General features: G+C 51.7%; 1 protein-coding gene across 3 annotated transcripts in view; it reads right to left on the bottom strand.

Annotated features, from left to right (window-relative positions):
- The window catches only part of ccdc170 (coiled-coil domain containing 170), a 164101-nt gene that overhangs the window by 12978 nt on the left and 132151 nt on the right, over window positions 1-18972 (bottom strand). For all 3 annotated transcript variants that reach the window (XM_085981822.1, XM_085981821.1, XM_085981823.1), the window contains 2 exons: window positions 16303-16545; window positions 13663-13899 (listed from right to left, as the gene is read on the bottom strand). In XM_085981822.1, the coding sequence (XP_085837948.1) occupies window positions 13663-13899; window positions 16303-16545 (480 nt within the window). The remainder of the gene's footprint in view (window positions 1-13662; window positions 13900-16302; window positions 16546-18972) is intronic.

Raw genomic sequence — 18972 nt, forward strand, 5'->3', positions numbered from 1 at the left:
AACCCTATCAGCATAACCCTCTATTCCCTTCTCCCTGATATGCTAGTCTAGCCTCCCCTTAAATGCATCTATACTATTCACTTCAACCACTCCCTGTGGTAGCGAGTTCCACATTCTCACCACTCTCTGGGTAAAGAAGTTTCTTCTGAATTCCCTATTGGATTTCTTGGTGACTATCTTATATTGATGGTCTCTAGTTATGCTCCTCCCACAAGTGGAAACATTCTCACTGTATCCACTTTATCAAAACCTTTCATGATTTTAAAGACCTCTATTAGATCAGGAGAAAAGAGACCCAGCCTGTTCACCCTTTCCCGATAAGTGTACCCTCGCATTTCTGGTATCATCCTTGTAAATCTTCTCTGCACCCTCTCCAGTGCCTCTATATCATTTTTATAATATGGCGACCAGAATTGCACGCAGTACTCCAAGTGTGGTCTAACCAGGGTTCAATACAAGGTGTGGTCTAACCAGGGTGCGATAATGACCAGATAATCTATTTTAGTGATGTTGGTTGAGGGATAAATATTGGCCAGGACACCGGGGAGAACTCCCTGCTCTTCTTCGAAGAGTGCAATGGGATCTTTTACAACCACCTGAGAGGGCAGACAGGGCCTCAGTTTAATGTCTTATCTGATAGATGGCACTTCCAACAGTGCAGCACTCCCTCAGTACTGCACTGGGTGTGTCAGCCTGGACTTTATAGCTTGTTGGGAATTAGAAAGGGAGAAAGTAACAAGTAGAAAATCCTTAAAGACATAGAAAGTGGAGAAGCCAAATTGCAGTACAAAAATATTGACCGGACTCATTTTAAAATAGTTCTTTCTTTCTGATGCCTGCTAACTTGCTTGCAGCTGGAGTCAAGTGTTGTGTGGGCAATGTCATATAGGGTGTGAAAGACACGGTGTATTTTCCAATTAATGAACACGATCGATTCCTCATCTTGCTATAGTGTTGGTGAACTGATGGTGATTGAAGAACAGAAAGAGCCTAGAAGGAACATTTGAGACTGCTCGAGCTTTCTGTATCTGTGCAACTTGGACCTCTTTTTTTACATCATTTTTCCCCATGTGCAGTTGAGCCTTTCCAGATACCACAGAAAGGAACAAGATACACACGGGCCTCGGGACAGTTCATGCCTCCAATCGTACAGTCTTCAGGAGAGCGGAGCTCCCCCCTCCACACACACACACACACTCAGGCACACATAAACATACACACACACACACACAGAGCTTATATAGAGAACTAGCTGGAGTGCCCGGCGGTGTCGAGGGAACTCAAGAACCCTGTGCCAGACAGGGAGAGGGGGGAAGGAGAGAGAGAGAGAGAGAGGGGGGAAGGAGAGAGAGAGGGGGGGAAGGAGAGAGAGAGAGAGGGGGGGAAGGAGAGAGAGAGAGAGAGAGAGAGGGAAGGAGAGATGGAGGGAAGGAGAGAGAGAGGGAAGGAGAGTGAGAGAGAGGGAAGGAGAGAGAGAGAGAGAGGGAAGGAGAGAGAGACAGAGAGCGAAGGAGAGAGGGAATGAGAGAGACAGAGAGAGAGGGAGAGAGAGACAGAGAGGGAAGGAGAGAGAGAGGGAAGGAGAGAAAGGGGAAAAGGGTGGGGGGAAAGGGGTGGGAGGAAGTGGGGGGAAGGGAAAGGGGCGGAAAGGAGGGGGGAGGGGGAAGGGAAGAGGGGGAAGGGAAGAGGGGGGGAAGGGAAGAGGGGGAGGGCAGGGGAAGGGGGGGAATGGGGGGAAGGGGGGGTGGGAGGGGGTGTTGGGGGGAAGGGGGGGTTGGGGGGAAGGGGGTGTGTGGGAGGGGGGTGGGAAGGGGGTGTGTGGGAGGGGGGAAAGGGGGTGGGAAGGGGGTGTGGGGTGGGGAAAGGGGGGTGGGAAGGGGGTGTGGGGGAAGGAGGGGGAAAGAGAGGGGGGGAGCCAGCAGACCCTCTCCCCTCTGCCAGTGTTGAGAGTTGCGCTGCCGGCGGCGGTTGGAGAAGGCTAGACCCCGGGGCCTTGGGCACCCGCACTGACATGGCCCAGCCGAGCCCAGTGCCCCGGGCAGCCCGAGCTCCACAGCTGCCGTTCGGCCGCAGGCCACAAAGCACCCGAGCCCAGCGCCGGCGATGGCTCCGCGGAGCTCTGTACCGCCCCGCCAGCCTTTACAAAGATGGCAGCGGCGGCTACGCTCGGCTCAGGCCCGCCCCGCCAGCCTTTACAAAGATGGCAGCGATCGCGGGCTGCTTGTTGAGCGGGACGGGAGGTGCCTAGCTCGGGCATGGCTGGGGAGGAGAGGCCGAGGCTTCGAGGCAACCCTGGAAGGTTGCGGCGCCCGGCGGAGGTAGCGAGTCAAGAGGAAAAAAAAAGGGCGAAAAGTAGGAAAATTAATGAGGTTAGAGAAAATATTTACAAATTAATTAACTTTTTTTAAAAACAATTTAATTGTGTTTTAAAAGCAACTATTTTTTTGCTGGAAATCTAGATTTGAAAATAAACACGCAGAAAGTGGGAAAAATAAATGAATAGTTAGGAATCAAGATGGCGGCCACTCACCTCAGCTCAGAAGGATTAGGCCCGCCCACACACGCAATGAAACGCCCCCCGTGATGCACCGATTGGTCAACCATCAGGTTAATACGATTGGTCAACCATCACGTCACTCAACGCTAATGAGCGGAATGTTGCTGTTTTTTTAACCTTTTTTGTATACTGTCTGAACAATTTTTGTCTGACCAAAAAGTAAATATACCTATTAGAGTCCCCTAATGATAAGTTTTCTTTTGATATAACATATATGTAGGTATGCTCTATAACTTTTGATTGTATAGCCGGACAGACAGAAAGATGGAAAGACAGAAAGACAGACGGAAAGACAGACAGACCGTTTTATATATATGGACTAGCTGGAGTGCCCGGTGGTGCTGAGGGAACTCAAGAACCCTGTGCCAGACAGAGGGGGGAAGGAGAGAGAGAGGGGGGGGAGGAGAGAGAGAGAGAGAGAGAGGGAAGGAGAGAGGGAAGGAGAGTGAGAGAGAGGGAAGGAGAGAGAGAGGGAAGGAGAGAGAGACAGAGAGCGAAGGAAAGAGGGAATGAGAGAGACAGAGAGAGAGGGAGAGAGAGACAGAGAGAGGGAGAGAGAGACAGAGACAGAGGGAAGGAGAGAGAGAGACAGAGAGGGAAGGAGAGAGAGGGAAGGAGAGAAAGGGGAAAGGGGTGGGGGGGAAAGGGGTGGGAGGGGAAAGGGGTGGGGGAAAGGGGTGGGGGGGAAGGGGTGGGGGGAAGGGGTGGGGGGAAGCGGGGGAATGGGGGAAGGGAAAGGGGAAGGGGGTGTGTGGGAGGGGGTGGGAAGGGGGGAGGGGGGTGGGAAGAGGGTGTGGGGGGGAAGTGGGTGTGTGGGAGGGGGGAAAGGGGGGTGGGAAGGGGGTGTGGGGGGAAGGGGGTGTGGGGGAAGGAGGGGGGAAGGGGGGGAAAGGGAGGGGGGAGCCAGCAGACCCTCTCCCCTCTGCCAGTGTTGAGAGTTGCGCTGCCGGCGGCGGTTGGAGAAGGCTATGCTCCGGGGCCTCGGGCACCCGCATTGACATGGCCCAGCTGAGCCCAGCGCCCCGGGCAGCCCGAGCTACGCAGCTGCCGTTCGGCCGCAGGCCACAAAGCACCCGAGCCCAGCGCCGGCGATGGCTCTGCGGAGCTCCGTACCGCCCCCACCAGCCTTTACAAAGATGGCGGCGGTGGCAACGCTCGGCTCAGGCCCGCCCCACCAGCCTTTACAAAGATGGCAGCGATCGCGGGCCGCTTGTTGAGCGGGACGGGAGGTGCCTTGCTCGGACGTGGCTGGGGAGGTGAGACCGAGGCTTCGAGGCCTGCAAGCGGGGTAACCCTGGAAGGTTGCGGCGCCCGGCGGAGGTAGCGAGTCAAGAGGAAAAAAAAGGGTGAAAGACAGGAAAATTAATGAGGTTAGAGAAAATATTTACAAATTAATTAACTTTTTTTTAAAACAATTTAATTGTGTTTTGAAAGCAACTTTTTTTTTGCTGGAAATCTATATTTGAAAATAAACACGCAGAAAGTGGGAAAAATAAATGAATCATTAGGAATCAAGATGGCGGCCACTCACCTCAGCTAAGAAGGATTAGGCCCGCCCACACATGCAATGAAACGCCCCCTGTGACGCACCGATTGGTCAACCATCAGGTTAATCCCCTGTACGATTGGTCAACCATCACGTCACTCAACGCTAATGAGCGGAATGTTGCCGTTTTTTGAAACTTTTTTGTATACTGTTGGAACACTTTTTTCTGACCAAAAAGTAAATACGCCTATTAGAGTCCCCTAATGATAAGCTTTCTTTTGATACAACATACGTGTAGGTACGCTCTATAACTTTTGATTGTATAGCCGGACAGACAGACAGACAAACAGACAGAAAGACAGACATACCGTTTTATATATATAGATAGACTAGCTGGAGTGCCCGGCGGTGCTGAGGCTTTTTTGAGGGCATGTTGTTGTTGGAAGAGAGAGAGAAAGCAACTGGGGGGAAGAGAGAGCGCGACTGGGGGGGAAGAGAGAGCGCGACTGGGGGGAAGAGAGCGCGCGACTGGGGGGAAGAGAGCGCGCGACTGGGGGGAAGAGAGCGCGCGACTGGGGGGAAGAGAGAGCGCGACTGGGGGGAAGAGAGAGCGCGACTTGGGGGAAGAGAGAGCGCGACTGGGGGGAAGAGAGAGCGCGACTGGGGGGAAGAGAGAGCGCGACTGGAGGGAAGAGAGAGCGCGACTGGGGGGGAAGAGAGAGCGAGACGGGGGGAAGAGAGAGCGCGACGGGGAAGAGAGAGCGCGACGGGGGGAAGAGAGAGCGCGACTGGGGGAAGAGAGAGCGCGACTGGGGGAAGAGAGAGCGCGACTGGGGGGAAGAGAGAGGGCGACTGGGGGGAAGAGAGAGAGCGACTGGGGGAAGAGAGAGAGCGACGGGGGGAAGAGAGAGAGCGACTGGGGGGAAGAGAGAGAGCGACGGGGGGAAGAGAGAGAGCGACTGGGAGGAAGAGAGAGAGCGACTGGGAGGAAGAGAGAGAGCGACTGGGGGGAAGAGAGAGAGCGACTGGGGGGAAGAGAGAGAGCGACTGGGGGGAAGAGAGAGAGCGACTGGGCGGAAGAGAGAGAGCGACTGGGGGGAAGAGAGAGAGCGACTGGGGGGAAGAGAGAGCGCGACTTGGGGGAAGTGAGAGCGCGACTGGGGGGAAGAGAGAGCGCGACTGGGGGGAAGAGAGAGCGCGACTGGGGGGAAGAGAGAGCGCGACTGGGGGGGAAGAGAGAGCGCGACTGGGGGGGAAGAGAGAGCGCGACTGGGGGGAAGAGAGAGCGCGACTGGAGGGAAGAGAGACCACGACTGGGGGGGAAGAGAGAGCGAGACGGGGGGGAAGAGAGAGCGTGACGGGGGAAGAGAGAGCGCGACGGGGGGAAGAGAGAGCGCGACGGGGGAAGAGAGAGCGCGACGGGGGGAAGAGAGAGCGCGACTGGGGGAAGAGAGAGCGCGACTGGGGGAAGAGAGAGCGCGACTGGGGGAAGAGAGAGCGCGACTGGGGGGAAGAGAGAGGGCGACTGGGGGGAAGAGAGAGAGCGACTGGGGGAAGAGAGAGAGCGACTGGGGGGAAGAGAGAGAGCGACTGGGGGGAAGAGAGAGAGCGACTGGGGGGAAGAGAGAGAGCGACTGGGGGAAGAGAGAGCGACTGGGGGAAGAGAGAGAGCGACTGGGGGGAAGAGAGAGAGCGACTGGGGGGAAGAGAGAGAGCGACTGGGGGGAAGAGAGAGAGCGACTGGGGGGAAGAGAGAGAGCGACTGAAGGAAGAGAGAGAGCGACTGGGGGGAAGAGAGAGAGCGACTGGGGGGAAGAGAGAGAGCGACTGGGGGAAGAGAGAGAGCGACTGGGGGGAAGAGAGAGAGCGACTGGCGGGAAGAGAGAGAGCGACTGGCGGGAAGAGAGAGAGCGACTGGCGGGAAGAGAGAGAGCGACTGGCGGGAAGAGAGAGAGCGTCTGGCGGGAAGAGAGAGAGCGACTGGGGGGGAAGAGAGAGAGCGACTGGGGGAGAGAGAGCGACTGGGGGGAAGAGAGAGAGCGACTGGGGGGAAGAGAGAGAGCGACTGGGGGAGGGGGGGGAGGAGGGAAAGGGGGAGGGGGGAGAAGGGGGAGGGTGGGAGAAAGGGAGGGGGGGGAGCCAGCAGACCCTCTCCCCTCTGCCAGTGTTGAGAGTTGCGCTGCCAGCGGCGGTTGGAGAAAGCTAGGCCCCGGGGCCTGGGGCACCCACACTGACATGGCCCAGCCGAGCGCAGCGCCCCGTCAGCCTGAGCCCCGCCCTCCTGAGCCCCGCCCTCCCGTCCCCGAGACCCGCCCCCCCCTCCCCAGGCCGGGCCTGAGGCGGCTTGAGACGGCCGATTGCGGCTGGCCAGGCCCGGTTGCCGGGGTAACCCTCCTCCCTTCTCGCCCCTCCCGATCTCCGGGAAGAGGGGAGGAAGGGGGAGAAGGAGGGAGAAGGGGGGGGTGGAAGGGGGAGGAATGGGGGGGGGGAAGGGGAGGAGGGGGGAGCGGGGGGAGGGAGGGAGGGGGAGGGGGGGAGGGAAGGGGGAAGGGGGGAGCAGGGGGAAGGGGGGGAGCAGGGGGAGGAGGGGGGTGGAAGGAGGGGGAGGAGGGGGGGGAAGGGGGAAAGGGGAGGGAGGGGAAGCGGGAGGGGGGAGTGGGAGGGGGAGGGAAGGGGAAGGAGGGGGGAGGGAAGGGGGGGAAGGAGGGGGGGGAGCGGGGGGGAGGAGGGAGGGGGGAGCGGGGGGGGAGGGGGGAGGAGGGAGGGAGGGAGAGGGGGAGGGGGAGAGAGAGAGGGGGGAGAGGCCGGGCTGCCAGTGTAACCCTCCTCCCCCCTCCCCGCGGCCCCGCCCCTCCCGAGCCCCGCCCTCCCGCACCCCGCCCCCCCACCTCCCCGAGCCCCGCCTCCCCGAGCCCCGCCCCCCCTACCCTCCCAGAGCCCCGCCCCCCTCCCGAGGCCGGGCCTGAGGCGGCTTGAGACGGCCGATTGCAGCTGGCCAGGCCCAGTTGACGGGGTAACCCTCCTCCCTTCTCCGCCCTCCCGATCTCCGGGACCGGGCCTGGGCCTGAACGGCTTGAGACGGCCGATTGCGGCTGGCCGAGCCCGGTTGCCGGGTTAACCCTCGACGCTCCCCCTTCCCGCTACCCCCCCCTCCCCCTCCCCGAGCCCCGCCCCCCTCAAGCCCCGCCCCCCCCCCTGCTAACCTGCTCGCTACTCTCTGCCCGCGCTCTGTGGGCCCTGTGGCCAGCCTTCACCAAGATGGCTGGCCGCTGGTTCGGAATCGGGCCCAGCGGGACGGCCGGTGCGTAGCTCGGGCGTGGCTGGCAAGGAGAGGCTCAGGCTTCAAGGCCTGAGGCCTGCAGACAGCAGACCTGGACTAATGAAACAGATAATGGACTAATTTATTACACACAAATTATATAATGAGTTAGTTGGGCTCCTAAGTACCAAATTTGTGGTGGATAAAATCCCCTCCACACGTACAGAAAGTGGGAAAAAAAAATAAACTTACGAATCAAGATGGCTGACACTCACCTCGGTTCAGAATGATAAGGCCCGCCCACACACGCACCGATTGGTCAACCGTCAGGTTACTGAAGTGTAGGATTGGTCAATGGTCCTGTCACTCGACTCTAGGACGGCTCCGCCCGCACGCGCGATGAACCCGCCCCCGTGACGCAGCGATTGGTCGACCGTCAGGTCGCTCGACTGTACGATTGGTCGACCTTCACGTCACTCGATGCTAATGAGCGGATAATGAGCGGAATTTTGAATAATGAGCGGATAATGAGCGGAATTTTGAACGTTTTTTGGATACCGCGGGCGCAATTTTTGTCTCGACCGAAAAGTAAATATGCTTATGACCGTTCCGGAATGGTAAGCTTTCTTTTGATGTGACGCACGTGTAGGTACGCTCTATAACTTGAGAGTGTATAGCCGGACAGACAGACAGACAGACGGAAGGACAGACAGAAGTTCCGCTTTATTTATAGAGAAGATAGATAACCTATAACCAGGAGTGATCACACTGTATTAAGCGATTCAGAGCATGCCATAGGTTAAGTAAGGATTATTTTACAAAATTGCACTCCTGGCCTGGAGCCTCGCCCTCTGGAAGTGCAACTCGCGAGTTCCAGCGGCTGATCCCCACGTGCACCTGATATGCACTCCTGACGGACAAGGCTCTTTCCAGGAGCGAGACTTAGTGAAATTTGCCTCAAGTGTTCCTTTTGAATCTCGATGGTCACCCCCGGCCCCACACAACCAATAGCCAGTTAACTGTAACTTGCAGTGAGCAGACTCTCAAGTGATTTTAGGGTCAGACCTATGAAAGTGGCTCGAATGCCTAATGGAATAACTTGCGTTGAAGCAAGTACACAGAAGTCCAATTTAAGAGGCCAACTTCCCATGGCCAAATAGCGTCGGAAATGTGTCTGATGCCATATTGGTTCAAGCGCTTTAGAGAGGTCCCTAGGGACCCGCTAAAACAGGAGCTGGCACCTTGAATATGATAATCAGGGGCCTAACGCCTGCTTTAGGACCTGAAGCAGAAATTGGTTTGGCTTGATGCAGCAGAGGTCTACCCTCCTCCCGAGTGCCTCCATCTCCCCTCCAGATTGCCTCCACCCACCCTCACGGTTTTTAGGCCACAGGTCTCCCACACTTCCCTTTTCCCACCGATTCTCTAAAATGACCGTAAAACATTTGTCGTCCCCACTGCCCCTCCTGTCCTCCTTTACAATGTACAGAGGAAGTTGTACAAATTCTCCATCAAAGCATGTCTGCAGGTTAGCCTGCTTCACAGTAACACTGACCTAACATCTTGTAGTAAAACACTCCCTCTCCTGGGCAAGTGAGACAGGAAAACTACTACTGGTACCCACTCCAGCTCAGGAAAGGTCATCGACACAAGCTGCATATATTATTTTAGAATCAGCGTGTAGCCACTTTTTTTGTTATTAATTCCTGGAATGTGAGCATCGCTGGCAGGGCCAGCATCTATTGCCCATCCCTAGTTGCCCTCGAGAAGGTGGTGGTGAGCTGCCTTGAACCGTTGCAGTCCATGTATTGAAGGTACTCTCACAGTGCTGTTAGGTCGGGAGCTCCAGGATTTTGACCCAGCGACGATGAAGGATTGGCGATATACTTCTAAGTCAGGATGGTGTGTGACTTGGAGGGGAACTTGGAGGTGGTGATTTCCCACGCGGCTGCTGCCCTTGTCCTTCTAGGTGGTAGAGGTCGCGGGTTTGGGAGGAGCTCTGTCAAAGAAGCCTTAGTGAGTTGCTGCAGTGCATCCTGTAGATGGTACACACTGCAGCCACGGTGCTCTGGTGGTGGAGGGAGTGAATGTTCAAGGTGGTGGATGGGGTGCCAATCAAGCGGGTTGCTTTGTCCTGGATGGTGTCGAGCTTCTTGAGTGTTGTTGGAGCTGCACTCACCCAGGCAAGTGGAGAGTGTAATGTATATACCTTTAAGTGGGGAACTATCTTTTACAGCTCATGTATACTGCAGTACCGGCAGTGACCACACCTGTATATAGCCCTGAGTAGTAATCTGTACAGATCAGTTCCACTGTGAGCCACGTTGAGTAAACACCTGTTGTACCGTTCTCCGCAGTCTGTGTCTTATTATACCCGGACACAACAGAGAGTATTCCATCACACTCCTGACTTGTGCCTTGTAGATGGTGGAAAGGCTTTGGGGAGTCAGGACGTGATACACTCGCCGCAGAATACCTAGCCTCTGACCTGCTCTTGTCGCCACAGTATTTATGTGGCTGGTCCAGTTAAATTTCTGGTCAATGGTGACCCCCCAGGATGTTGATGGTGGTGGATTCGGCAATGGTAATGCCATTGAATGTCAAGGGGCGGTGGTTAGATCTCGCTCATTGGAGATAGTCATTACCTGGCACTTGTGTCGCACGAATGTTACTTGCCAGTTATCAGCCCAAGCCTGGATGTCGTCCAGGTCTGGTTGCATGTGGGCATGGACTGCTTCATTATCTGAGGAGTTGTGAATGGTGCTGAACACTGTGCAGTCATCAGCAAACATCCCCACTTCTGACCTTATGATGGAGGGAAGGTCATTAATGAAGCAACTGTAGATGGTTGGGCCTAGGACACTGCGCTGAGGAACTCCTGCAGCGATGTCCTGGGGCAGTGATGATTGACCTCCAACAACCACAACCATCTTCCTTTGTGCTAAGGTGTGACTCCAGCCAGTGGAGAATTTTCCCTCCGATTCCCATTGACTTCAGTTTTACTAGGGCTCCTTGATGCCACACTCGATCAAATGCTGCCTTGATGTCAAGGGCAGTCACTCTCACCTCACCTCTGAAATTCAGCTCCTTTGTCCATGTTTGGACCAAGGCTGTAATGAGGTCCGCAGCCGAGTGGTCCTGGCGGAACCCAAACTGGGCATCAGTGAGCAGGTTATTGGTGAGTAAGTGCTGCTTGATAGCACTGTCGACGACACCTTCCATCACTTTGCTGATGATTGAGAGTAGACTGATGGGGCAGTAATTGGTCGGATTGAATTTGTCCTGCTTTTTGTGGACAGGACATTCCTGGGCAGTTTTCCACATTGTCAGGTAGATGCCAGTGTTGTAGCTGTACTGGAACAGCCTGGCTAGAGGCATGGCTAGTTCTGGAGCACAAGTCTTCATCATGACAGCCAGGATGTTGTCGAGGCCCATAGACTTTGCTGTATCCAGTGCGCTCAGCCGTTTCTTGATATCACGTGAATCGAATTGGCTGAAGACTGGCTGCTGTGATGGTGGGGACCTCAGGAGAAGGCTGATATGGATCATCCACTTGGCACTTCTGGCTGAAGATGGTTGCAAACGTTTCAGCCTTGTCTTTTGCACCCGCGTGCTGGGCTCTGCCATCTTTGAGGATGGGAATATTTATGGAGCCTCCTCCTCCCGTTAGTTGTTTAATGGTCCACCACCATTCACGACTGGATGTGGCAGGACTGCAGAGCTTTGATCTGATCCGTTGATTGTCGGATTGCTTAGCTCTGTCTATAGCATGCATGTATTTTTATATTGCAGCTTCCCCAGGTTGGCGCCTCATTTTTAGGTACGTCTGGTGCTGCTCCTGGCATGCTCTTCTACACTCCTCATTGAACCAGGGTTGGTCCCCTGGCTTGATGGAAATGGTAGAGTGAGGGATATGCTGGGTCTTGAGGCTACAGATTGTGGTGGAATACAATTCTGCTGCTGCTGATGACCCATAGCGTCTCATGGATGCCCAGTTTTGAGCTGCTAGATCTGTTCTGCATCTATCCCATTTAGCACAGTGGTAGTGCCACACAACATGATGGAGCATGTCCTCAGTGTGAAGACGGGACTTTGTCCCCACAAGGACTGTGCGCTAGTCACTGCTACCAATGCTATCATGGACAGATGCATCTGCGACAGATAGATTGGTGAGGACAAGGTCAAGTAGGTTTTTCCCTCGTGTTGGTTCTCTCACCACCTGCCGCAGGCCCAGCCTGGCAGCTATGTCCTTCAGCACTTGGCCAGCTCGGTCAGTAGCGGTGCTACCGACCCACTCTTGGTGATGGACATTGAAGTCCCCCACTGCGCTTGCCACCCTCAGTGCTTCTGCCAAGCGGTGTTCAACATGGAGGAGTACTGATTCATCAGCTGAGGGATGGCGGTAGGTGGTAATGAGCAGGCGGTTTCCTTGGTTTTATGGGGTCTGGAGTCAATGTTGAGGACTCACAGGGCCACTCCCTCCCGACTGTATACTACTGTGCCGCCACCTCTGGTGGGTCTGTCCTGACAGTGGGACAGGACATACCCAAGGATGGTGATGGAGGAGTCTGGGACATTGGCTGAAAGGTATGATTCTGTGAGTATGACTATGTCAGGTTGTTGCTTGACTAGTCTGTGGGACAGCTCTCCCAATTTTGGCACAAGTCTCCAGATGTTAGTGAGGAGGACTTTGCAGGGTTTACCGGACTGGGTGTGCCATTTTCGTGTCCGAAGCCGGTGCCGAGGTCGATGCCGGGTGGTCTGTCCGGTTTTATTCTTAATATACTTCACTCTTCAGAGCTTGGATGCTGTTGATAAACTATTAATGGGGCATTTTTTTTGTCTCTGCGATCCTGGAGTAAGTACAGTCGGGGAATATCGGAGGCATAGGGTGGGCCCGTTACACAGCTGCCCGATTCACCCTGCATTAAGAATATGCCCTTTGGTAAAAACCCTGTCCTGTGCCAGGACTGGGGAAATAGGAACATAGGAACAGGAGGAGGCCATTCAGCCCCTCGGGCCTGTTCCGCCATTCAATTAGATCATGGTTGATCTGCACCTCAACTCTGCTTACCCACCTTAGCTCCATATTCCTTAATACCCTTACCCAACAAAAATCTATCTACCTCTGTCTTGAAAATTTCAATTGATCCCCAGCATCCACGGCCTTTTGGGGGAGAGCTTTCCAGATTTCCACTGCCTTTTGTGTGAAGTAATACATCCTGATTTCACCCATGAATGGCCTGGCTCTAATTTTAAGATTATGCCCCCTTGTTCTGGAATCTCACACTAGAGGAAATAGTTTCTCTGTATCTACCCTAACGAATCGTTTTAACATTTTAAACACCTTGATCAGATTGCCCCTCAACCTTCTAAACGCAAGGGAATACAAGTCAAGTTTAAGCAATATGTTCCCATAATTTAACCCTTAAACATGGGGTAGGTAGATTCTACAAGTTAGCATTGCCGGAGTGGAGCCTTGCTCCACGGGAGAGCAGATCGAACAGTCGAGGTGAGGGTGCAGAAGTCAGTGCCCCTCATTCACGGCCCCCCTGATCTTCTGAGGAATTTTAACAACTGAGAGAAGTTGGAGGGTGGAGCCACGTTGACCTTTGCACTTGATTGTTGACCCTCCCACTGGGCTCCGCTCCACTCTGGCAGCACCTCCTGGTAACATTTACCCCAAGATGCCATTTGAGTCGCTTGGATGTGTTTCTTCCTGTCACACACTTCTAGCTTTTGCATATCTGTTTTTTCAATGTATACTGAACTGCGACCCCCTGGAACTGGCAGCTGTGCTTTGAGTTTAGTCTGTGTTAAAGAAAGAGCTTGCATTTATATATCTCCTTTCACAAGGTCAGGGCGTCCCCAAAGCTCTTTACAGCCAATGAAATACTTTTGAAGTGTAGTCACTGTTGTGATGTAGAAAGCACAAGCAATTTGCACACAGCAAGATCCCGCAAACAGCAATGAAATAATGACCAGATAATCTGTTGGTTGAGAGTTAAATACCGGCCAGGACCCCCGGAGAACTCTCCTTCGAATAGCGCCATGGGATCTTTTCTACCAGAGAGGGAAGACGGGGCCTCAGTTTAACATCTCATCCAAAAGACAGCACCTACCGACAATGCAGCACTCCCTCAGTACTGCACTGGAGTGTCAGCCTAAATTATGTGCTCAAGTCTCTGGAGTGGGACTTGAACCCACAACCTTCTGACACAGAGGCGAGCGTGCTACCACTAAGACACCACTTACACCTGTTACAACTTGCACGGAATAACTCAGTGCTGCCAGAAATGGGAAATATTCCACTCTCCACCTGTCACTCTTCACCTTGAGCACAAGGATGAGTATTCCTACCTGCTTCTCTCTTTTGGCCACTTCTTCCAGGGTTTGTTTGAGAGTCTTAAGCTCACTGCTCACAGCTTCCAGTATGTTCCGGGCTCGATCTTGCTCCTCCTTTGCCTCAAATTCATTGAAGTCCAACTCTGACTTAGTGGAGTTTAGCTTTTCTTGAACCTCCTCCTTCAGCTTCTCCAGCTTCTTCACAGATTTATTCAGCTCCTCTATAGTTTTGTTTTGTTCCAGTGTTTTAATCTATATTGGAGAAGAAGACAGCTGTATCGAATGGAATTGAGCACACTTTACAGAGAATCAGCCAACAATAAGACTTTCTACTAAATTAAGAAAAGTATCTCAACACTCATCTGATGTCTCACTGTCGAGGGTGATTTGCATCTCAGCATCAACAGGCTAATTAAAGGTATTGGTGTAGTGGTTATGTTACTGGCCTAGTAATCTCAGTAGAACACGAGTTTAAATCCTACCATGGCAGTTTGAAAATGTGAATTCCGTATTAGAAAGCAAGCATCAAAAAAGTGACCACATCATAAAAACTCAACTAATGTCTGTTAAATCTGTGAGTTATCTAGTTAATTAAGACACAGACTAATTAATAACAATCAAAAACAGGTCTTTACTGGTTGGAGGTGGGGACTATTCTGAATACAAGATTACTGCACAGTGCTTATATACCGGTGTGTTCACCCCCGGTATTACGTCTACAGCAGCCTGAGAAAGTAGTACATCTCTTAAGGTGGAACAGGCTTAAGCTCTCTTAAGGTGGAACAGGTTACATACACAACAATGTCCTTTAGGGGAGGAACCTGCCATCCCCACCCAGTCTCACCAATATGTCACTCCAACATGGTTGAATCTTAACTGCCCTCTGAAGTGGCCAAGCGAGCCACGCAATTGTTTCACCACCTTGTCAGGGGAACTCGGGACCGGCAATAAATGCCAATCTTGCCAGCGGTGTCCACAGCCCAAGAATGGAAAATTTAAAAAAAATTATAGTTCTTTAAACAGCAAAATCAGGAATTTTTTTTTGAGTTTCTCATCTATATCCAGGGCATGTAAAGAGAATTTCTATTAATCCAATGTACACCTATAACAAGGTGTTATATTTGCTGGAAATCTGAAATAAAAGCAGAAAATGCTGGAAATACTCAGCAGGTCAGGCAGCATCTGTGGAGAGAGAAACAGAGTTAGTGGGCTGGATTTTCATGGGGAAAGAGGGTTGGGGGTGTGGTCAAGTCGGGATTCACATTTTTAACAATTTCACTACCCCCCGCTCCAAGCCCACCCATTTTTTTTAGGTTAAAGCTTCCCCCCCAATGTTTCAGGTCGATGACCTTTCATCAGAACTCTGACGAAAGGTCATTGACCTGAAACGTTACCTCTGTTTTGCTCTCTCCACAGATACTGCCTGATCTGCTGAGCATTTCCAGCATTTTGTGTTTTTATGTTATATTTGCTGGTACAATTTTAAAGGGGGTGCAAGAACAGAGAGACCTGGGGGTGTTTGTGCACAAATCTTTGAAGGTGGCAGGACAGGTTAACAAAGCAGTTAATAAAGCATATGTGATCCTAGGCTTTATAAATAGAGGCATAGAGTACAAAAGCCAGGAAGTTGTGCTAAACCTATATAAAACACTAGTCCGGCCCCAGCTGGAGTATTGTGTCCAATTCTGGGCACACACTTTAGGGAGGACGTGAAAGCTTTGGTGAGGACACAGAAGAGATTTACTAGACTGGTTCCAGGGATGAGGGAGTACAGTTACATGGATAGACTGGAGAAGCTGGGTTTGTTCTCCTTAGAGGAGATTTGATAGAGGTGTTTAAAATCATGAAAGGTTTAGATAGTGTAAATAAAGAGAAACTGTTGCCAATGGCTGAAGGGTCGGTAACCAGAGGGAACAGATTTAAGGTGATTGGCAAAAGAACCAGAGGCGACAGGAGGAAAAACTTTTTTACGCAACGAGTGGTTAGGATTTGGAATGCACTGCCTGATAGGGTGGTGGATACAGATTCAATAGTAGCCTTCAAAAGGGAATTGGACAAATACTTGAAGGAGAAAATTGCAGGATATGGAGAAAGAGCGGGGGAGGGGGACTAACTGGATTGATCCACTAAAGAGCCGGTGCTGACTCGATGGGCCGAATGGCCTCCTTCTGTGCTGTACTATTCTATGATTCTATCTATGCCCACTTGATTTATACAACATATACGAGCCAAAGGGTCAATTCACCAGTCCAATGCTCTCAGTGTGGAGCTGCACTCAAAGAGAGCATAGGTCGGAGTGAAGAGTACACAGAGCAGCAATGATTCTTCGATCCACATTCACGCTGGAAGGACAGATCAATGAAGTTACCGTTCCCTATTATAATTTATAATATCACCTGGCCTTCTCTTCAATGTGAAGAGGAACTTGGCGATTGGTACGGAACCAGGAAACATCCACCATCTACAGCAGAGAGTCAAGTGCCACATTTTCAAAAGCAGGCAGTCAAACTCACTTTGTTGAATTGCTAGACCCCTACTTCACTTACCCTGTTCAGTTGCAATAACCCTCAAGGCAAATGGTTGTGAAATAGTAACTCCACAGGCAGAATATTATAACAGAAGCCAATAGCACATGGATCGACATTTTGGAATTACCTTGAGCTCATGAGTGTCGGAGAGCTTCGCTTTCAGGTCTGTGCCGGAGGTGTGTGCTGAACGGAGTTCCTTCTCAAGACGTTCCACCTTTTTCTGCAGCTTCCGCACGGTTAAGTTGGCGTCATCCCTCTCCACTGCCAGCGCAGTTTGTGTCTGTTTCTCCACATCCAGTTGGGTAATTTTTCTCCTCAGCAGATCCATGTGCAGCTCTTTGCTATCTAACTTCTCTTTCTGGGCTTTAAGCTGGAAGAGTAAAACTAATTAGTCCCTTCACTTCTCATATTCTCTCAGACTGAAAGTGGTTCAACCTTTAAGGTCTCAGTGGTAGCACTCTAGCCTCTGAGTCAGAAGGTTGTGGGTTCAAATCCCACTCCCGAGACTTGAACCCATACTCCAGGGCGACACTTGAGTAGAGTACTGAGGGAGTGCTGCACTGTTGAAGGTACTGTCTTTTGGATGAGATGTTAAACCCTCTCAATAAAAGAGCCCATGGCACTAAGATCAGGGGAGTTATCCTGGGTATCCTGGCCAATATTTATCCCTCAATCAACATCACCAAAACAGATTATCTGGTCATTATGTCATTGCTATTAGTGGGACCTTGCTGTGCACAAATTGGCTGCTGCATCTCCTGCATTACTTCAAAAGTACTTTATTGGCTGTAAAGTGCTTTGGGACGTCTTGAGGTCGGTCGGTCTTTCTTTGGGACTGAGTAGATGGAGCTTTACTGTACATCTGGCTGTGCTGTTCCTATCCTGGGAATGTTTGATACTAAAATACGATGAGTTTCATTCCCCAGCACTAACATCCCTTACCTTGATGAGCACAAACATTTTTGAAAAAGAGAAAAAGAAAAGGTTGAATGAAGTAACTCTGAAAAAGCCTTGAGTGAAAATCAATTTACAAGCCTTACTGCAAGCCAGTGTAAATAAATTCCCATCCTGGGAGGCTCTTGATTACAATTTCCCCATGTGCGGTTGTGTTGGACGTATTTTGCTGTAAGTTTAGACGTAAATCCACATCAGCTGGATGTAACAGTAACTTGCAACTTCCTATCCCTGTCAATGCCGAGTTAAGCACACAAGAGGTGGCTCGTTGGGGGGGCGAGGGAAACCAGTTATTTTATTTCAATTCAAAATGTAAGCAATAATGAGCATGAAAGCACGCACAGCAGGAACTGTAGGTCAAGGTGCTGCAAGTACAACTAGTCTTGGTTGTAGGAAGTATTGGCTCCAATTAATGCACAAGGGACCAATGTTCTACCTAATTATTTTTGGGCCATGTGGCCCCTTTAACGGGCTGCGTGGCCCATTCAAAAGTCCGCGCATGCACGTTTTTGCATTTAAAAGCCGATAAGCCGGATGCGCGGGAGCTCCCGACCGCTCCGTGGCTGCACAGCTTAAAGGGAACATTTTAAGTGTCCCCGCCTGGTAGTGGCCTGAAAATGTACACACTCCCCTATCATGGACTCTACTCACCCATTCAATCTCCTTCTACAGCCCATGTACACTCTCCCCTATCATGGACTCTACTCACCCATTCAATCTCCTTCCACAGCCCATGTACACGCTCCCCTATCACAAACTCTTCCTACCCATTCAAATAGTTAGGCTGGAGATTTATAATTATCACTATTGATGTGTACTGTAAAGATATATGGGTAGATTTTTGTCTTCACTGCCTGGGCAGTAATCTCCTGGGATGGATCGCCCAAACCCTCTGATTTTCATTCCATACAAATCAATAAAGTAAAAATTACAGGGGTTCGATAAAGAGGCGTACAATCTGCCCGCCAGATTACTGTCCAGGCGGTGAAGATGTAAACATATCCCATAAATAGACAGACAGACTGACAGTTAGATAGAATTAAGACAGATAAGTAGGAAACAGCAAGAAAGTCCATGATAAAGCAGATTGTACTTGGGCTGTGGAAAGGAGATTAAATGGGTGGGTGGAGTCCATGATAGGGTAGAGTGTGGAAGGATCGTGACTGATGAGTCGATTGGCTTTTTCTTGTTCTTAACATAACTAATCTGTCTTGGATAGAGAACTGGTTGGCAGACAGGAAGCAAAGAGTTGGAATAAACGGGTCTTTTTCCGAGTGGCAGGCAGTGACTAGTGGGGTACCGCAGGGATCGGTGCTAGGACCCCAGCTATTCACAATATATATTAATGATCTAGACGAGGGAACTAGATGTAATATCTCCAAGTTTGCAGATGACACAAAGCTGGGTGGGCGTGTGTGCTGTGAGGAGGATGCCGAGAAACTCCAGTATGATTTGGACAGGTTGGGTGATTGGGCAGATGCATGGCAAATGCAGTATAATGTGGATAAATGTGAGGTTATCCACTTCGGTGGCAAAAACAGGAAGACAGATTATTATCTGAACGGCAATAGATTGGGAAAAGGGGAAGTGCAACGAGACCTGGGTGTCCTTGTGCACCAGTCGCTGAAGGTGAGCATGCAGGTGCAGCAGGCGGTTAAGAAGGCAAATGGTATGTTGGCCTTCATAGCTAGAGGATTTGAGTGCAGGAGCAAGGATGTCTTGCTGCAGTTGTACAGGGCCTTGGTGAGACCACACCTTGAGTATTGTGTGCAGTTTTGGTCGCCATATCTGAGGAAGGATGTTCTTGCCATGGAGGGAGTGCAGCGAAGATTCACCAGACTGA

Source organism: Somniosus microcephalus, chromosome 3, assembly GCF_052327205.1.
Source record: "Somniosus microcephalus isolate GS21.2 chromosome 3, FLI_Smic_1.0, whole genome shotgun sequence".
Taxonomy (NCBI): domain Eukaryota; kingdom Metazoa; phylum Chordata; class Chondrichthyes; order Squaliformes; family Somniosidae; genus Somniosus; species Somniosus microcephalus.